This window comes from Labrus mixtus, chromosome 7 (assembly GCF_963584025.1).
Source record: "Labrus mixtus chromosome 7, fLabMix1.1, whole genome shotgun sequence".
In the NCBI taxonomy this organism is placed as follows: domain Eukaryota; kingdom Metazoa; phylum Chordata; class Actinopteri; order Labriformes; family Labridae; genus Labrus; species Labrus mixtus.
The window spans coordinates 25,915,748-25,933,129 of record NC_083618.1 but is presented as its reverse complement, the minus strand read 5'-3'; the positions used below and the strand labels follow the sequence as shown (position 1 = coordinate 25,933,129).

Genomic DNA, 17,382 nt, shown 5'->3' with positions numbered 1-17,382 from the left:
AAAGGAGCTGCAAACTTAGGGCGCACTCACACTAGGCCCAGTTGCCCCATTCCAGAAAAAATGCAGTTATGAAAATAGATGTTAAATGGTCAATGGTCTTGAGCTTGTATGGCGCTTTTCCTAGTCTTCTGACTTCTCTACATCACAGGTCACACCTTCTCTTTCACATCCGTTCACACACTAGTGAAACATTGGTTTATACTGTATGTATGGTGTCCTTTACATATTCCATCCATTCATACACATTCATACGCAACGGGCTATGCAACAGGAGGGGTTAAGTGTCTTGCCTGAGGACACATCGGACATGTGTCTGCAGGAGCTGGGAATCAAACCCCCGACCTTTCAGCTGAGAGATGACCGACTCTACCACTGAGCCACAGCCGCCCCTAATGATGAGATGAATTGTAGTTAAATGTGGGGTCTGGATCTAACTTGTACAGCATGCTAACATGCTACATACACATGCACATTGGAAAATGTAGTTTATTTTTCTAGCTTTGGAGGCTAGATTGCTTCACAGCAATTGTATGCAGCAGTGGTTAGCCAGTCACCTACCACATAGCTTAGCTTCCCCGGCTTTCCGAAGTAATTTTGCTGCTCTTCTGTCAGTGATGGTAGATGGATTTTAGAAAATCATTTGTCAAGTTCTTCTTTGGTGCTATTATTATCAGATTTGTAAAGGGACTTGTAAAACGATACAAAAACAGAACTAATGTTTTTCTTATCAAAATGAATTTTCCCCTCAGTATCTATAATACCTGCAATTGTTTTGTGATTTTGTTTCTGGTAAAGCAAGCCTGCCAGGTACTTGCTGGGATGTTCCCGTACATACTATGCTTCTGATAAAAATAATGACCTAGCAGCTTTCTCATTCAGAATTGTGTTTAGTGCATCTCTAATAGTTTGTTTTAATAAGGGTTGGTTTAGTAGTATTAGCCTTAAGAGTTGACTCAGTCTGTTTTAAATCTTTTTCTAATTTATTTTGGTTCAATTTATTATTTATTTAATTCATTTATATATTCTATTTTATTTTGTTTTTTTACGGTGTGACATGATGAACCCTCATAGATAAGCCTTTGCGGATTCCCAGAGAAATTCTGGAGTTGTTTCACAGTTATCTTTTGTATAAAAGAATAATTTGATCTCTTCCTCCATCTTTTTTTCCAAAATCCTTGTCAGTAAGTAATTATGATGGAAAACGCCACCTCTGTCTACCTGAAGTAGTTTAGCTCATTTCTATTTACCCATCCAGCACTGTAAGCGAGCACTTATATTCTTCCAAATCTGCGGCTATCCTTGTCCAAAATGACAGGGATGATGTATTAGGGTCGTAAATGTTCATCATAGTGATAGGTGTGCCAAAAAGTGTACCATGGACAAACCTGCCATCAGAGTCTTTCTTACATGAACTAAGTACAAATGGGGTGGCCCGATGTATCAAGATGTATCAAGAGGGCTACTCCTCTGCTATTAGAGGAAAATGATGAATAATAAGCCTACCCATTCAAGTTTCATTCTTCATCCAACAAGTGGGTTTCTTGTAGAAACACGATCTGTGCTTTATCTTTTTTAAGAAAGCTTAATATTTTCATTCACTTCATTGGGTGATGAATTCCTGAATGAACCAGTTGAACAAAATACATTTTTAAACCAGTTTATTTAGATTTCCCAAAAATGCATATAAGGTCATGATTTCTTCAAATACAATCAAGCAATAAGGATTCCAGAGTAAGAAACATTCAACGCCAAAATCAAAACATTTATAAAGTGAGATGAAATGAAATAAGGACAAGGGTAAAGATTAAGAAACAGTTTCCTGCCAGTCAGTGGAAGCTGGACATTGTTTAAATAATCATCACATTCAAGAACTTTCTGTTTTTTCTACTTTTCATGATTAATCTTGCTAGTCGTTCATTCTTTGTAGGTTTTATGCAGCTGCATGCCACAGTACAGTAAAGATTCTTCGGAGTTTCCAGATGGAACTTTTAAGGCGCAAACTGGACATCTGTTCCAATCAGCACATAGTCCTGGAAAAAATGAAGATCACCACCAATAGTCAGTATAAATTTCTGAATTCAGTTGATCATACACATTTAAAATATCCAAATCATATTATGATATCATAACAAAAAAATATGCATTATAATAGAAAACATCCAGTGTCTGACCTGAAGGACCTGAAGCTGAGTGTTCACAAGCTTCATCTTTCCAAGAGTAGGAAGTGGAAGTGAAAATTGACATGTTTATGTTACTGAGTCACATAAATCCAACAGGGAAACATCATATCTATACTAAATACATTTTTTTTATTATTAAGCTTAAAAAACAATAAATGCTGTAAAAAGTCATGAGATGTTAACATTGACATTTCTGGGGCGCAGATGACCTTGCGGTTAGGATTTTCCCCATGTACAGTGGGGATTTCCTACTCTCTCTCTCTTTCTCTCGGTCTATATGTATATCATTTTGGCCTTTTTAGATAGGACAGTGGATAGAGTCAGAAATCAGGGAGAGAGAGAGAAAGTGGGGAATGACATGCAGGAAAGGAGCCGGCGCCCCCGACATTTCTATGTATTTAAGAGTTTTACTGTGTCCGTGGGGTCTGTCAGATGAAAATGGTGGGGAACAACTGGTTTGATTTACTTAACAAAGGCTTTAATTGCATTTGGCACGGTTTCTTATGAAGAAAAATAATTGTCATGAAGTAAAACTAGAGGAGGTGTTCAATTAAAATAATATCAGAATCTATAATTGTGTCTCGAGATAACACTTGTTATGAGTTTACACCATACAAATAAAGATTGATTGATTGATTGATTGATAATTAACCCCAAAACTCCATACTCCATACATATGACGTAGTTATTGAGGGTCAGACCCATCCTGTTCAAATTAGGAGAAAATTATTCAGTGACGTTAATCTTTACAAGGACCTCTTGGCCCTATTTTTTGCTTCTGAGAGCATGCTGTGATTATTTTAGTAACTCACTTGTTTAGGGTGATGGCCCCAGCAATCTTCATTCCACTGACAAACACTCGGGCGCTGACACTAATGTCCTGTAGAGACAATATGGTGAGCAAGTTTTCAATTTAGTGGTTTTTAAACATACACAGCTTCCATCATGCCAGCTGAGTCACCTACCAAGTTAAGAACAAAGAGAGGAGTAAGCGTAGCATTGGGTTGGATAGCATAGGCCGTCATTGCGACAGTGGCTTGAACCGTGGCGTTGTTGGGCTTAAAACTGATGACCGGATCTTTTGGGGCATTCAGCAGCAGTTTCATCTTCAGACCTGGGAATCGTTCTGCAATCTAAAAATACAAGAAGATATAGCTGACAAACTGCCAGTGAGAATATTCTTCTCTTGACATGGAAATGGGTTGTTACCTGTGGGACGAAGGCTCCAAATGTGTTGGTGTCAAGACGGATGGGAGAGCTTTGTGGGATCTGTTTTTACAGAGCTAGTTAGTAATAGATCTGTGTGGCATCGTGAATTTAGATAAACAATAAAGAGGAGGCATCTAACCATGTCATCTGTGATGTACAGGCTGAGGACTCCAGCTTTGTTGTAGACAAAAGCTGCAGAGTTGGCAGTGAAGGTGGACACACCGATGTACAACATTTCATTGACCTGGGGTGGGAGAGAAAAATTGGGGGGTGGGAATGGAGGCTCCTGGTGCTTCCCGATATTGTAAAATTCACCCTAAACGAAAAAGAAACACAAAGAGAGAAAAAGCTGTGAACTCAACAGTCCATTTCTTCAAAGTAAAACTATCAATCAATCAATCTTTATTTGTATAGTCTAATTCATAATTTTTCTACAATAGAGCAGATAACAGACCTTACTCTTTGTTAAACTAAGGCTTAAGATAAAAAAATAAACTGTTCTGTTTGCTTTACACTGATTACCTTCAAGCCCAAGTCCAGAGAAGATGCTGACACTGTGGGCGATGATACCATGGAATATTCAATCTCAGCAAACTCGTCCACTTTGGCCAAAACTGCAGGAAGATAGAAAGTCTGTCAAATGTTCAGGATAAATGAAGTATTCAATTATTTGCTAAATAATATTTTACCATTGAGGGTTTTCAGTTTAGGATTAAAATCAGACACCGCGTCAGCCACCAGAGGGCAGAGCTGCAACAATAAAGAACAGATAATAAAAGGAACTTCATGTTACACAGTGATTACTGACCAGAAAAAAACAGCTCGTCCTGTCCCGGCCTTGAGACTAAAAAATAGACATTTTCTCTCTTTTAGAAGGATTCATTCTTTATTAATAATATTTTCCTCAAAACACATATTTATTGTATGCATGGCATCTTTTTTGTATTTAATATAAAAAAGCAATGTTCACTGCAAGTGTCCCTGTTCAATAAACAAATAATAAAATGTACTTAAGCACAGTGGGACAGTGGCAAAAAATTATTTGACAAGTTGTGAAATGCACTAAAAGAAATACAGATGGAACATCTCACAGTTAATGAGGTTAAGCCAACAAGTTAGTAATATGATTCGGTGGAGACAGTGTAAAAAGGCAGAGTCTCTGTGTGTTTGGTGGCCATGAATTCACTTGTGCCTCATTGAAAATGTTTGGAGCATTATGAAATGTAAAATAAGACAGAAACCCTGTGTTGGACTTCTTAAATCAGACATGAAGCCATGTTGTTAAAGAGTGTTGTTGAAAGGAAAGGTGATGCGCAACAGAGTTGTAAACAAGAACCTGTTCAAATTCCAAATGTGCATATCATTTTCCCAAAACAATCACATTTCTCAGTTTAAACATGATATCTTGGCTTTGTGCTATTTGAAATTATGGAGTTATAACGTTTTGTAATTCATCACATTCTACATTTTACACACCATATGATCTGAGGTCATAAATCTTCCTCTTTATAATAAGTCTTTATTATTTCAAGGACATCTTTTGAGATTTCACATGTATGTAGGATGGACCCCCATGCTAAAGGTACTTTGGTAAATATAACCTGTGAGAGGAAAGGATGATCATCATGAATAGTAAGTTTATGGGTTGTTGGCTCTCACCTTTTTCTCTAGTGCTTTTCGCAGAGCCTTATCAATGAACTTACTGAAGAGATTGGACAGCCAGCTGAAACAAAAAGCAACCACAGGAATTACAATGTATGAAGTGTATCAAGCACATCTGGTAAAACTGAAACATTTCATTCCCCTTCATGGGTACAAACATAGGGCAGAGCAGGGTAACATTTTACCTTCTTCCACCGCAGAATTTGATGCTTGCACTGCCGACCGTTGCTGCACAGCTGACAGTACTGACATCAGGTCGGCCCGTCTCATCACTCTTGACAGACTTAACTGAGACTGTGGTAGCCCCACACTCTTTATCCTCATACTGGAAGAGAAAACATGCTTCTTCATGAAGGTAATGAAAATAACACCACGTTAACTGTCAATTTTTCTAACTGAAATGAAAATAATATAAGTGGTTGCCTTACTTTGTCAGGCTGTACTGGACCTTGCCAACAGGTCTCAACTTCACTTTCCCTGAAATATTTGGGATCGTGATGGTTTTGAGTTTCTGCTGTATCGAAGCCATCCCCAGTTGTCTGCCTATTAGCAAAAGGTGAACATGTTGACGAAACTCTACAGAGAGCTGTACTTTTCAACTGTGACAACACCACGCAGGAAAACTTACCATATTCAAGTCCTTTCTTTGTTAGTCTGACCTGTACTCCGGGATTGGTGCTAAAACTCAGTGAGGTCAAAGCCAGCAGTGCCAGCAAGCAGCGCAGAAACATCTTCACTGTTTGGAGATAAAAAGGAGATGGTCACAAATAATTACATTTTCATCAACAGGATTATAAATCAGACAGGGTGCATCCATACATAAGTATGTGTCATGTGATAGGGTGCCCAAACACTAATAATAAGTACAATTCTATGCAGACGTTTTGCCCATTTTTTTTCTTTATTTCATTTCAGAAGAGAGTGGGAAATGACTTGCAGCAAAGGGCAGAGGTAGGACTCAAACCCACAGACACTGTGACTGTAGGACCACATGGGGCATGACCACTAGCCTATCTAGCACCCCTATTGTGTGATTTTCAATATGAAATCTGATCTTGAAAAGTAACTTGAACACAAATGCAGTGCATTGCAAAGTACAATACTTCCCCCTTAAATGTTGTAGATATGCAGAGTTGCGTATGCAGTACCATAAAATGTAAATACTTAAAGCTACTGTGAGGAACTTTTGGATTGTGTTGATTTCGGTGCCCCCTGTGGACAAAGTGGTACCTTTTTATCTCTTTGCTGATTTTGCCAATTCATGCAAAAGTCTTTTTTCCTGACATAAAATATAACCCTATTATCCAAGGTTATTATCCTTAGTGAAAAGTAACAAAATAAAGAAAACTACAATGTAAAAAACATTTCATTACTTTACATATTAGTACTTACAAACCTACGGGTTTATAGGACATAAACAGTATGTCCACAAAACCTATTAAGCTAAATTGTAGATGGACCAGGGAAGATGCAACTTTTTGGTGTCGGATAAATGTATTTATTCGTATGCAAACCAGAGACAACTTGGATAAGATGACTTCATGCCCCTGGTAAAGCTGCTAAACATGAGACAAGGATGACGATAAAGCCTAACGTTACCTCCCAATGTGTTATGAATGGCATCTGCAGGGCTATACACTCCTTTCTGGATTGTTGCTTTCCTATTAGCCGTGAGACTGATCATAACACCTAATACCTTTTAACATTCTGTTTATGCATTACTAACTTCTGTGCTGCGAAGCTCTTGCCGAAATGTAAATCCTCTCTAAAATACACTCGAGTCAGACCTCTTTCTTGTTCTGTTCTTAGCTTAATATGTCAACGTATTCTACTGTCTCTTAGCCTCTGCCATTGAATCTGTGACGATTCTAGAGTCAGTTGGGGCCCAAGGCAAAAATCAGTTAGTGACCCTCCAACCAACTTTCAGCAGGGCTATGAGAGTGAATGCGGTCAGATGGGGCCATCTTAGGGAGGTTTCCGACTGTCATTGCAAAATTTGCACATTATGGGATGCTGCTTTAGTTTAAATTTTGTCAGCCCTCTGGTGCTGCCTTGCCTGCCTTGCCTGTTGACAAGCAGCGCCTCTGCATTGAAGAGTACTGATACGGAACTATAGTGCTGCAATGCTGCATGCACTTCTCGCAGGTTGACCATGGCCCTCAAAGTCATATAGTGCTAAGAGCAGGTGACCGGGCCACACTGTGGACATGAGAGAGACACTATTCTCCCTGTCTAAAGTATTTTTATGTGTTTTTAAATTAAGCCACATACAAAAAAATGACACCCACTCTTACCCAAAGCTGTAGTTAGTCTGGTTCCTCCTGATGTGTCAGTCTGAATGCCAACGAGATGAAGTGAATGACAAAGGGAGGAACATGGCCTCTAATATACATCCTCAATACGGAACTGATAAGAAACTACCGCAATTAATGCAACAATTAGGAAAATTTACATTTTCTCACTGCTGACCTCCCTGTTCTCAAATAATTGCTTTATTGATTGCTTGTATGACTTGGCCTGAATAATAACAGCTCCATTTGCAACATAAAAATAAAATACAAATTGAAAAGACACAGACATTTGCCGAACATTTTGCCTAAAGAAAATTACAGAATACTAACAATGATGTAGAAGTGCTCTTTATTTTTATAGCGCCGATTCATAACAAATGTTATCTGCAGACACATTAGAAAAAGAGCAGGTCTAGAACTTACACCTTACTTAATGCTAGACCTTACATTGCATGCTCACATGGTTTAACTGACAGGTGAGCTAATAGATGCCTCAAAGCCTTTGGGCCCACTAACAGAATCTCTGTTTTATCTCATTAAGCTGTAAAGAATGTTTGGACATCAAATGTTTGATGTCATTAATGCATTGGATGAGATCATTCACTGGGCTAAAATTGTTTGCAGAAACAGATATATATATATATATAATTGTGTGTCATCAGCATATGAGTGATATGAAAAATTGTATTGATGAATGATGGAGCCAAGTAGGAGCATATACAGATTAAACAGCAGTGGACCAAGAATTGATCCTTGAGGAACTCCATATGAGATGCTGACTTCATCAGTTACAAAATTACCAATGGAAAAAGAGAAGGATCTGCCAGTGAGATATGGTGAAAGCCAATTAAGAACTGTGCCTCTAAGGCCTAGACAGTGCTCCAGGAGCTGAAGCAGAATTTGATGGTTGACCAAAGGCTGCACTGAGGTCAAGAAGTACCAGGATAGCCATGTTGTTGTTATCTGAGCTAGTTCTAAGATCATTAACAATTTTGACAAGGGCAGTTTCTGTACTGTGGTTAATTCTAAAACCAGACTGGTACATGTCAAACACATTATTGTGTGATAGATAAATATTTAGTTGATGGTATACAACCTTTTCAAGAATTTTACCCAGGAATGGAAGGTTTGAGATCGGTCTAACCTTCCATCGATTGCAAAGATCCTGGTTCAGACCATTTCGGAGGGAGTCTTTGTTTTAATTTCAGATAAGAGATACATATATATCTACCTATTTATCTGTTAATTAACTGTCCTTGGTCTGTTTATTAACCCCCTCCCAAAGGGCCACGTAATTACGAGATCAGGATCTTGTAATTATGAGATAGGATCTCGTAATCATGAGATCAGGATCTCGTAATTATGAGAGAATGTGTCCCATTTTTTTTTCTTTGGTGAATGCAATGTGCTTCTGTACATATACAGTATGTCCTATAAACCTATAAAGCTAACTTGAAGATCGTCCAGGGAACATGGAATTTTTTGATGTTGGATTGACGCTGACTATTCACCTGTTATAATGAGGTGTATTATCCATGACTAAATGGCTACATTGATGAGGGTGAGGTATTAGTTTCGATAGGTTTGTAAGGCTTATACTTACAAACCTATAGGATATGTCCTATAAACCTATAAAGCTAACTTGAACATCGACCAGGGAATATGAAACTCTATTGTGTCGGATTTGTGCTGACTCTCTGAGTGTAACTGCACTGTCCTATGACACACAGTGGACATAAATAGAGTACATTTGTAAATAGTTTGTTTGTTGCACACCTGTGTATTGGATTGGCACCCCAGCACAGGTACTTTATAGATGAACTGTGGGGCATTACCGGGTAAGCCAGTGTATCTTATCTTATCCATGGTCTCTGACAAGCAAGGTATCCCATACATGTAATGTAACGGGGTGGAGAGATAGTATCTTCACTCAGAGAACCAAGGTTACAATGTAACCCTATGGTTTGTTTACACCCAGGATGAAGCCACATGAGTCCATTAAAGACATGAATGATGTCATTATGAATTTCCACAGTCTTCTATCTATTGGCTATCTGGTCAAACTTTGCATTCAAATTGGAACTGAACCTGGCAAAAACTACTTCGCTTATCTTGTTTACCAGGCTGTCTATATCCTCACCGTCCGCCATCTCATCGGGTCTGTTGGTCTCTTGGTCTGGCTGATTTTTCAGAGATTTTGGTCGCAAAGTCTGTCTGTTTTCAGTTGTCTTCCCCCAAAGTTAACATGAGGACATCGCTCCTTATTTTTATTAATTAATCTGTCTCTAAAATGTTGAATAAAGTACTTTGTCCAGGAGCTCGGACGCTCCTACTTGCTCCGCATCACTTGACCACCCCCAATCAAAATCAGTTTTATGTAAAAAAAACAAACAAACTGAAAACAAACCTCAATGCAAAATGAATTTTCAAACCAGTTTATTCAAAATTCGCAACAATACATATAAGGTCAAGTTTTTTTCAAATACAGTCAAGTAAAAAAGATTCACTAGTAAGAAAAATTCAACACAGTTTTTCAGTTACACAACTACATTAAAAACATCTCCTGATTAGTTGCAACACACCAAAATAAAAAAGTGGATAAAATGAGATGAAATGAAATAAGGACAAGGGTAAAGATTAAGAAACAATTTCCTGCCAGTCAGTGGAAGCTGGACATTGTTTAAATAATCATCACATTCAAGAACTTTCTGTTTTTTTTTTTTTGTGCTTTTAATTATTAATCTTGCTAGTTGTTTATACTTTGAGGTTTTGTGTTTTGTGTGTCTATATTATAGATATTGTCGTCCACGTCCCAAAGCCTGAGAGGCCGAGCTCTCAGCCACAGCTCGGCCTCTCTAATACATAGTTTAATGTTCGTTTAAACAAACTTTGTTTTGTTTGATGTGTTGGTGGTTGACTGATGTCTTGTCATTTTAATGGGACTCTCAAAGCTGCAGTAAAAACGTTATGGAGCAACACATTCTACATATTGAACACTAAATAAAAAAATTGGTATTTCTATGACATATTTCTCTGGAGAACCAATATTTGTACTTGTTGATGCTTTTGCCATGTCTTTATACTGGCATGCCACAGTACAGTAAAGATTCTTCGGAGTTTCCAGATGGAACTTTTAAGGCGTGAACTGGACATCTGTTCCAATCAGCATATAGTCCTGGAAAAAATGAAGATCACCACCAATAGTCAGTATAAATTTCTGAATTCAGTTGATCATACACATTTAAAATATCCACATCATATTATGATATCATAATAAAAAATATGCATTATAATAGAAAACATCCAGTGTCTGACCTGAAGGACCTGAAGCTGAGTGTTCACAAGCTTCATCTTTCCAAGAGTAGGGAGTGGGTATCCCTTTGCGAGATGAGCTAAGAAGAAAAATTGACATGTTTATATTACTGAGTCACATAAATCCAACAGGGAAACATCATATCTAGACTTATTTTCAGACAAATTTGTGATTTAGCGAAAGCAATTAATGCTATAAATCTTCAAGAGACGTTAACAACATAACCCCGACATTTATATATATTTAAGAGTGTTACTGTTAAAGGTGGGGAACAACTGGTTTGCTTTGCATAAGAAAGGCTTTAAATTACATTTGGCACGGTTTCTTAAGAAGAAAAATAATGCTGAAGTAAAACTAGTGGCGATGTTTAATTACAGTCACATCAGAATCTATATTTAACCGCAAAACTCCATACTCCATACATATGACGTAGCTATTGAAAATCCAAGAACTCACTGTTCAGTTTAGGTATCACTACTAGTTTGAGGACAATTTTGAGGATGCCGTCGAAGGACCCGACCTGCAGGTTAGAGGATGGGGTTAGTGCGTACAGTTGGTACTGATGATTCACTTTGTGACTCGTGTTAGAATACAGCTCTCACCTGAAAATCTCCAACATGACTAGTCCCCAGGGTCAGACCCAACCTGTTCAAATTAGGAGAAAATTATTCAGTGACGTTCATCTTTACAAGGACCTCTTGGCCCTATTTTTTGCTTCTGAGAGCATGCTGTGATTATTTTAGTAACTCACTTGTTTAGGGTGATGGCCCCAGCAATCTTCATTTCACTGACAAACACTCGGGCGCTGACACTAATGTCCTGTAGAGACAATATGGTGAGCGAGTTTTCGTTTTACTGGTTTTTAAACATACACAGCTTCCATCGTGCCAGCTGTGTCACCTACCAAGTTAAGAACAAAGAGAGGCGTAAGCGTAGCATTGGGTTGGATAGCATAGGCCGTCATTGCGACAGTGGCTTGAACCGTGGCGTTGTTGGGCTTAAAACTGATGACTGGATCTTTTGGGGCATTCAGCAGCAGTTTCATCTTCAGACCTGGGAATCGTTCTGCAATCTAAAAATACAAGAAGATATAGCTGACAAACTGCCAGTGAGAATATTCTTCTCTTGACATGGAAATGGGTTGTTACCTTCGGGATGAGGGCTCCAAATGTGTTGGTGTCAAGACGGATGGGAGAGTTTTGTGGGATCTGTTTTTACAGAGCTAGTTAGTAATAGATCTGTGTGGCATCGTGAATTTAGATAAACAATAAAGAGGAGGCATCTAACCATGTCATCTGTGATGTACAGGCTGAGGACTCCAGCTTTGTTGTAGACAAAAGCTGCAGAGTTGGCAGTGAAGTTGGACACACCGATGTACAACATTTCATTGACCTGGGGTGGGAGAGAAAAACTGGGGGGTGGGAATGGAGGCTCCTGGTGCTTCCCGATATTGTAAAATTCACCCTAAACGAAAAAGAAACACAAAGAGAGAAAAGCTGTGAATTCAACAGTCCATTTCTTCAAAGTAAAACTATCAATCAATCAATCTTTATTTGTATAGTCTAATTCATATTTTTTTAAATCTCAAGACACTTTACAAATAGAGCAGATAAAATACCTTACACCTTACACTTTGTTAAACTAAGGCTTAAGATAAAAAAATCAAAAACCGGTTCTGTTTGCTTTACACTGATTACCTTCAAGCCCAAGTCCAGAGAAGATGCTGACACTGTGGGCGATGATACCATGGAATATTCAATCTCAGCAAACTCGTCCACTTTGGCCAAAACTGCAGGAAGATAGAAAGTCTGTCAAATGTTCAGGATAAATGAAGTATTCAATTATTTGCAATAGAGTATTTTACCATTGAGGGTTTTCAGCTCAGGATTCAAATCAGACACCGCGTCAGCCACCAGAGGGCAGAGCTGCAACAATAAAGAACAGATGATAAAAGGAACTTCATGTTACACAGTGATTACTGACCAGAAAAAACAGCTCGTCCTGTCCCGGCCTTGAGACTAAAAATATAAATTTTCTCTCTGTTAGAAGGATTCATTCATATTAATAATATTTTCCTGACAACACAAAACACTTACGTATTTAAGCACAGTTTTAATTTCGTAATTCCATTTCTGATACATGATTAAACATCTGCCCAAATGTACTCAAATTAAACAAATATTAAGACATGCAATGAGCTTCTAAAATACAAACATATTGTTAGGGATGAATCCAGTGATATCGGACCCTCTGGGTTGTGACCCCTCATAAAAACTGGTCTAGCTGGGGCCTCTAGTCACATTCTCATACTCTTTTGTTTTTTTTCCAATATATTTAGCCTCTAATAATGCTGTTCTTTAAACTCTACATACCTATAGTGACTGTGCTGGAAAATAGTGCAACACTAAGTATAAGGGGTTTTTTGGACACATAATTGAAAAGATTCTCTGTGTTACAATGTCTACATCAGATAATATGATTGAAAGATTCAGATAATCTGGAGAAATTTCTGCGAGGGACGAGGCAAAAAAACAATGCTTGGTGGCCATAAATTTGGGCCCTTAGATGGCTCTACATTAAAGAGCCCATATTATGCCCTTTTTGGGGTTCGTATATTTAATCTATGTACCTACTTTTATACGTTCACAATAGCTAAAGTCCGAAAAAAGTGTCTGTTTTCATGTACTGCTCCTCCTTGCTCCCTCTACGCTCTGAGTCCGTCAGCTACGCTCTGCTGAGCCCCCACTGTTAGACATGAAGCAAGAATGGTAGAATATGGAAATCTTTGTTGGAGATCTCACATGTATGTAGGATGGACCCCCATGCTAAAGGTACTTTGGTAAATATAACCTGTGAGAGGAAAGGATGATCATCATGAATAGTAAGTTTATGGGTTGTTGGCTCTCACCTTTTTCTCTAGTGCTTTTCGCAGAGCCTTATCAATGAACCTTCTGAAGAGATTGTACAGCCAGCTGAAACAAAAAGCAACCACAGGAATTACAATATATGGGTATCAAGCACATCCAGTAAAACTGAAAATATTTCATCCACCTTCATGGGTACAAACATAGGGCAGAGCAGGGTAACATTTTACCTTCCTCCACCGTGGAATTTGATGCTTGCACTGCCGACCGTTGCTGCACAGCTGACAGTACTGACATCAGGTCGGCCTGTCTCATCACTCTTGACAGCAATACTTGATGTAATTGTGAGTCCTTTCACGTCCAAATCAAAAGAGCCGTGGATCTTCCTTTAAGAGAGAGGAGTCACTGCTGCATAAGCTACATATCACACAAAACTTCAACTATGTAAGCTAGTAGTAAGTCATCTTTTCACTCACAGAATTCGGTGGAACTTAACCCTCCAGTTTCCATTCATACTGAGAAAGGCGTTTCCAATGCCCAGTCTTAAACCAGTCCCTGGCACCAGACTTAACTGAGACTGTGGTAGCCCCACACTCTTTATCCTCATACTGGAAGAGAAAACATGCTTCTTCATGAAGGTCCTTAAAATGACACCAAACTACTGTCCATATTTCTTACAGAACTGACAAGAGGGTAAATGGTTGCCTTACTTTGTCAGGCTGTACTGGACCTTGCCAACATGATGCACCTTTACTTTGCCTGACATATCTGGGATCGTGATGGTTTTGAGTTTCTGCTGTATCGAAACCATCCCCAGTTGTCTGCCTATTAGCAAAAGGTTAGAGAACATGTTGATGGAACTGTGCAGAGATCAGTACTTTAAAACTGTGACAACACCATGCAGGAAAACTTACCATATTCAAGTCCTTTCTTTGTTAGTCTGACCTGTACTCCGGGATTGGTGCTAAAACTCAGTGAGGTTAAAGCCAGCAGTGCCAGCAAGCAGCGCAGAAACATCTTCACTGTTTGGAGATAAAAAGGAGATGGTCACAAATAATTACATATTTTTCATATTTTCATTAACAGGATTATAAAACAGACAGAGTTCTGCTTTTATGAGGAAGTTTAATTCTGGTTTTCTTATCCTATAAAACAGAAATTATACAGAGGATTCTTCGTTTAGAGTTTTCCTCCATTTTTAGATAAATTATTCTTTGTAATCCTGTATTAGGCTATCTATGAATAGGATGCATCGGCAAGATTGAGTGATTGATAGGTGACAATACAGTTGAGGATAACTTATGCTATTAAAGTCAATCTGACGTAAAAGTGAATCCATAAGCAAGTATCTGACGTGACAGGGTTCTCAAACATTTCACTATTATGTACAAAGACTCATAAAGCCGTAACGTTTGGAGATCAATGGTATAACACTAGGCAGAATAATTCTATTTGCCCATTTTTGTCTTTATTTCATGAGATAGTTGAAGAGAGACAGAAAATGTTAGAAGGGGAGAGTGGGGAGTGACATGCAGCAAAGGGCCGAGGTCGGACTCAAATCCACAGATGTTGCCACTAGGACCACAGCCTCCATATGGGGCATAACCGCAAGGCTATCACACCACTATTGTATGTCTCTTAAGAGTTATCCTGAAAATGTCCTTACAGCAATATTCTGTCCTGTCCTTGCTGATGTTGTTTGTTTTTTAGTTCATAAAGAGGCATAGGTATTAAAGTCAAACATTTTCATAACCACTTAAAAAACTTAAAGTAGCTTAAATTACCTTTATATTGTACTCAACACAGTACTTGTAAGTAGATGTACTATCGAGCCTTTGGTGAAGGATTTCTCGGTCAGTTGAGGTCTGTGAAAGAGCTGACTGTTCGTTCTGTGAAAGAAACCACATGACAACATGATTGAATTAAGATGAGAGTAAAGGTACTTCTTTTTTCCATTTTGGATATGGATATGCATATCATTACTGGGATGGGGGGTGAACAGGGTGGACACAGGAGCACTTAGGCTGCAGAGAGGTACACACACTAACAGGATGACAGAGACAGAGCATCCATGTTGTACATTTTTTACTCAACGTCTCTAGATTACTAATCTCAACAAATCTTTTAAAAACTATTTAGACTCTAAAAACGTGAATAATAGGAACCAGAAACAGAACTCGCTCTCTTGTAGGGCTTTGGCCCGGACTCAGAGGGGAACACATTTAGTACAAAAAGGTGGAAATTAAGGTGGAAAAGAACATACTTCATACCAAACAAATCAGAATCATGGGATCACTTTAGGACAGTTTTCCCCTTCTGAAATCGACCCTTTGTTTAGAAGATGTTCATATACAACATAACAAAGTTCCTTCACATGTTGATTCTGATATGTCTGTTATGAATTTGGATCATTGTTGTTAAAATTAAAGCACCAATGTGTAGGATTTTGGTTTGGTGCGCTTTGGCGCTGAATCTCTTGAGTGCCACTGCACTGTCCTATGACACACAGTGCTGCTGCATCCTCCTCTACAGATAACGGCCATCTGTTGACAAACAGAGGGCAATGACACTGTGAGACGGTAAAGATCCATGCCGACTTACAAGGTAGATCGTCTTTGGAACGACTTTGTAAGAAGAAAATTTACATGTTGTTACTTTAATCAGAACAAAGAAAATCTTCAGAATGTGTTTTATAAATGAAACACCATACAAAAACATGATACCCACTCTTACCCAAAGCTGTAGTTAGTCTGGTTCCTCCTGATGTGTCAGTCTGAATGCCAACGAGATGAAGTGAATGACAAAGGGAGGAACATGGCCTCTAATATACATACTCAATACAGAACTGCCCCAGATAATGCAACAATAAGGAAACTTGATATTTGCTTTATCTTCACTGCTCACTTCCCGGCTCTCATATAACTGATTGATTGATTGATTGATTGATTGATATAACTTTATTGTCAGACAAAGTCTGAAACTTGGCCTGAATCATAAAAGCTCTATTTGCAACATAAAAATAAAATATAAATTACAGAGACATAAACATTTGGTGAACAGTTTACCTAAAGAAAATTACAGAATACTAACAATGATGTAGAATTGCTTTTCAATCATCAATCTTTATTTTTTTAGCGCCGATTCACAACAAATGTTATCTGCAGACACTTTAGAAAAAGAGCAGGTCTAGACTTTACTCTTTGTCATATTATTTACACTAAGAAACATTACGCAAAGTTACAAGTGACAAAGAAAATGCCTTTAAGAGGAAAAACCCAGAGCAGAACCAGAGTCATGTTGAACAGCCATCTGCAATAATTGTGTTGAGCTTGAGCGAGGACAGAGGGAGATGCAGAAAAAAAGATACAGATAGAGTCAAACAAAGCAACAACAACAACAAAACATCAATGAATTAGATAGATGTATAGCTACAATGCCAGTAATAATGGTAAAAGTATGTGTGGTATTAGCAGTAACAACAAAGTACTATCATAGACTGATCTGTCTTATTTTAACGACCTTAAGGATAATGCAATGCGTTGGACTGATGGTTAGAGTCTGGGGGTTCCACACAGAACCTATGGTACATGACTATTTACAGATGATGACATGCAATAATATGATGTCAATACTGTACATATGTAGATAGGTAAAGAGAGACACAGGAGCGCAATGTGCCAGGTCCCCCGGCGATCTAACCCTAAAGCAGCATAACGAAGAGCTGGTGCTGGATGACAGGCTGATGCCTTTAACGACAGTTCTATTAGAAAATATCTCTCTGAGGCTTTTAAGGCCAAGCACAATAACTTCAGTCTTGTCCGAATTAAGTAGCCAAAATGTCATGACTTCATATTTTTCATGAC

General features: G+C 38.4%; 1 protein-coding gene and 1 pseudogene across 1 annotated transcript; both read right to left on the bottom strand.

Moving 5' to 3' along the window:
* Positions 1-2,017: 2,017 nt before the first annotated feature.
* Positions 2,018-5,783, bottom strand: LOC132977249 (bactericidal permeability-increasing protein-like; annotated as a pseudogene).
* Positions 5,784-9,761: 3,978 nt separating this feature from the next.
* LOC132977040 (bactericidal permeability-increasing protein-like) lies at positions 9,762-16,338 on the bottom strand. Its single transcript, XM_061041398.1, has 17 exons — positions 16,253-16,338; positions 15,304-15,408; positions 14,434-14,541; positions 14,230-14,344; positions 13,996-14,127; positions 13,750-13,905; positions 13,564-13,627; positions 12,520-12,580; positions 12,353-12,444; positions 11,943-12,119; positions 11,804-11,863; positions 11,560-11,727; positions 11,407-11,474; positions 11,258-11,300; positions 11,112-11,175; positions 10,658-10,734; positions 9,762-10,517 (listed from the first exon to the last, which is right to left on the bottom strand). The coding sequence occupies exons 3-17, from the start codon at positions 14,534-14,536 to the stop codon at positions 10,476-10,478; spliced, it is 1,422 nt and encodes a 473-aa protein (XP_060897381.1). The 5' UTR covers positions 14,537-14,541; positions 15,304-15,408; positions 16,253-16,338; the 3' UTR covers positions 9,762-10,475.
* Between the last annotated feature and the right edge of the window lie 1,044 nt (positions 16,339-17,382).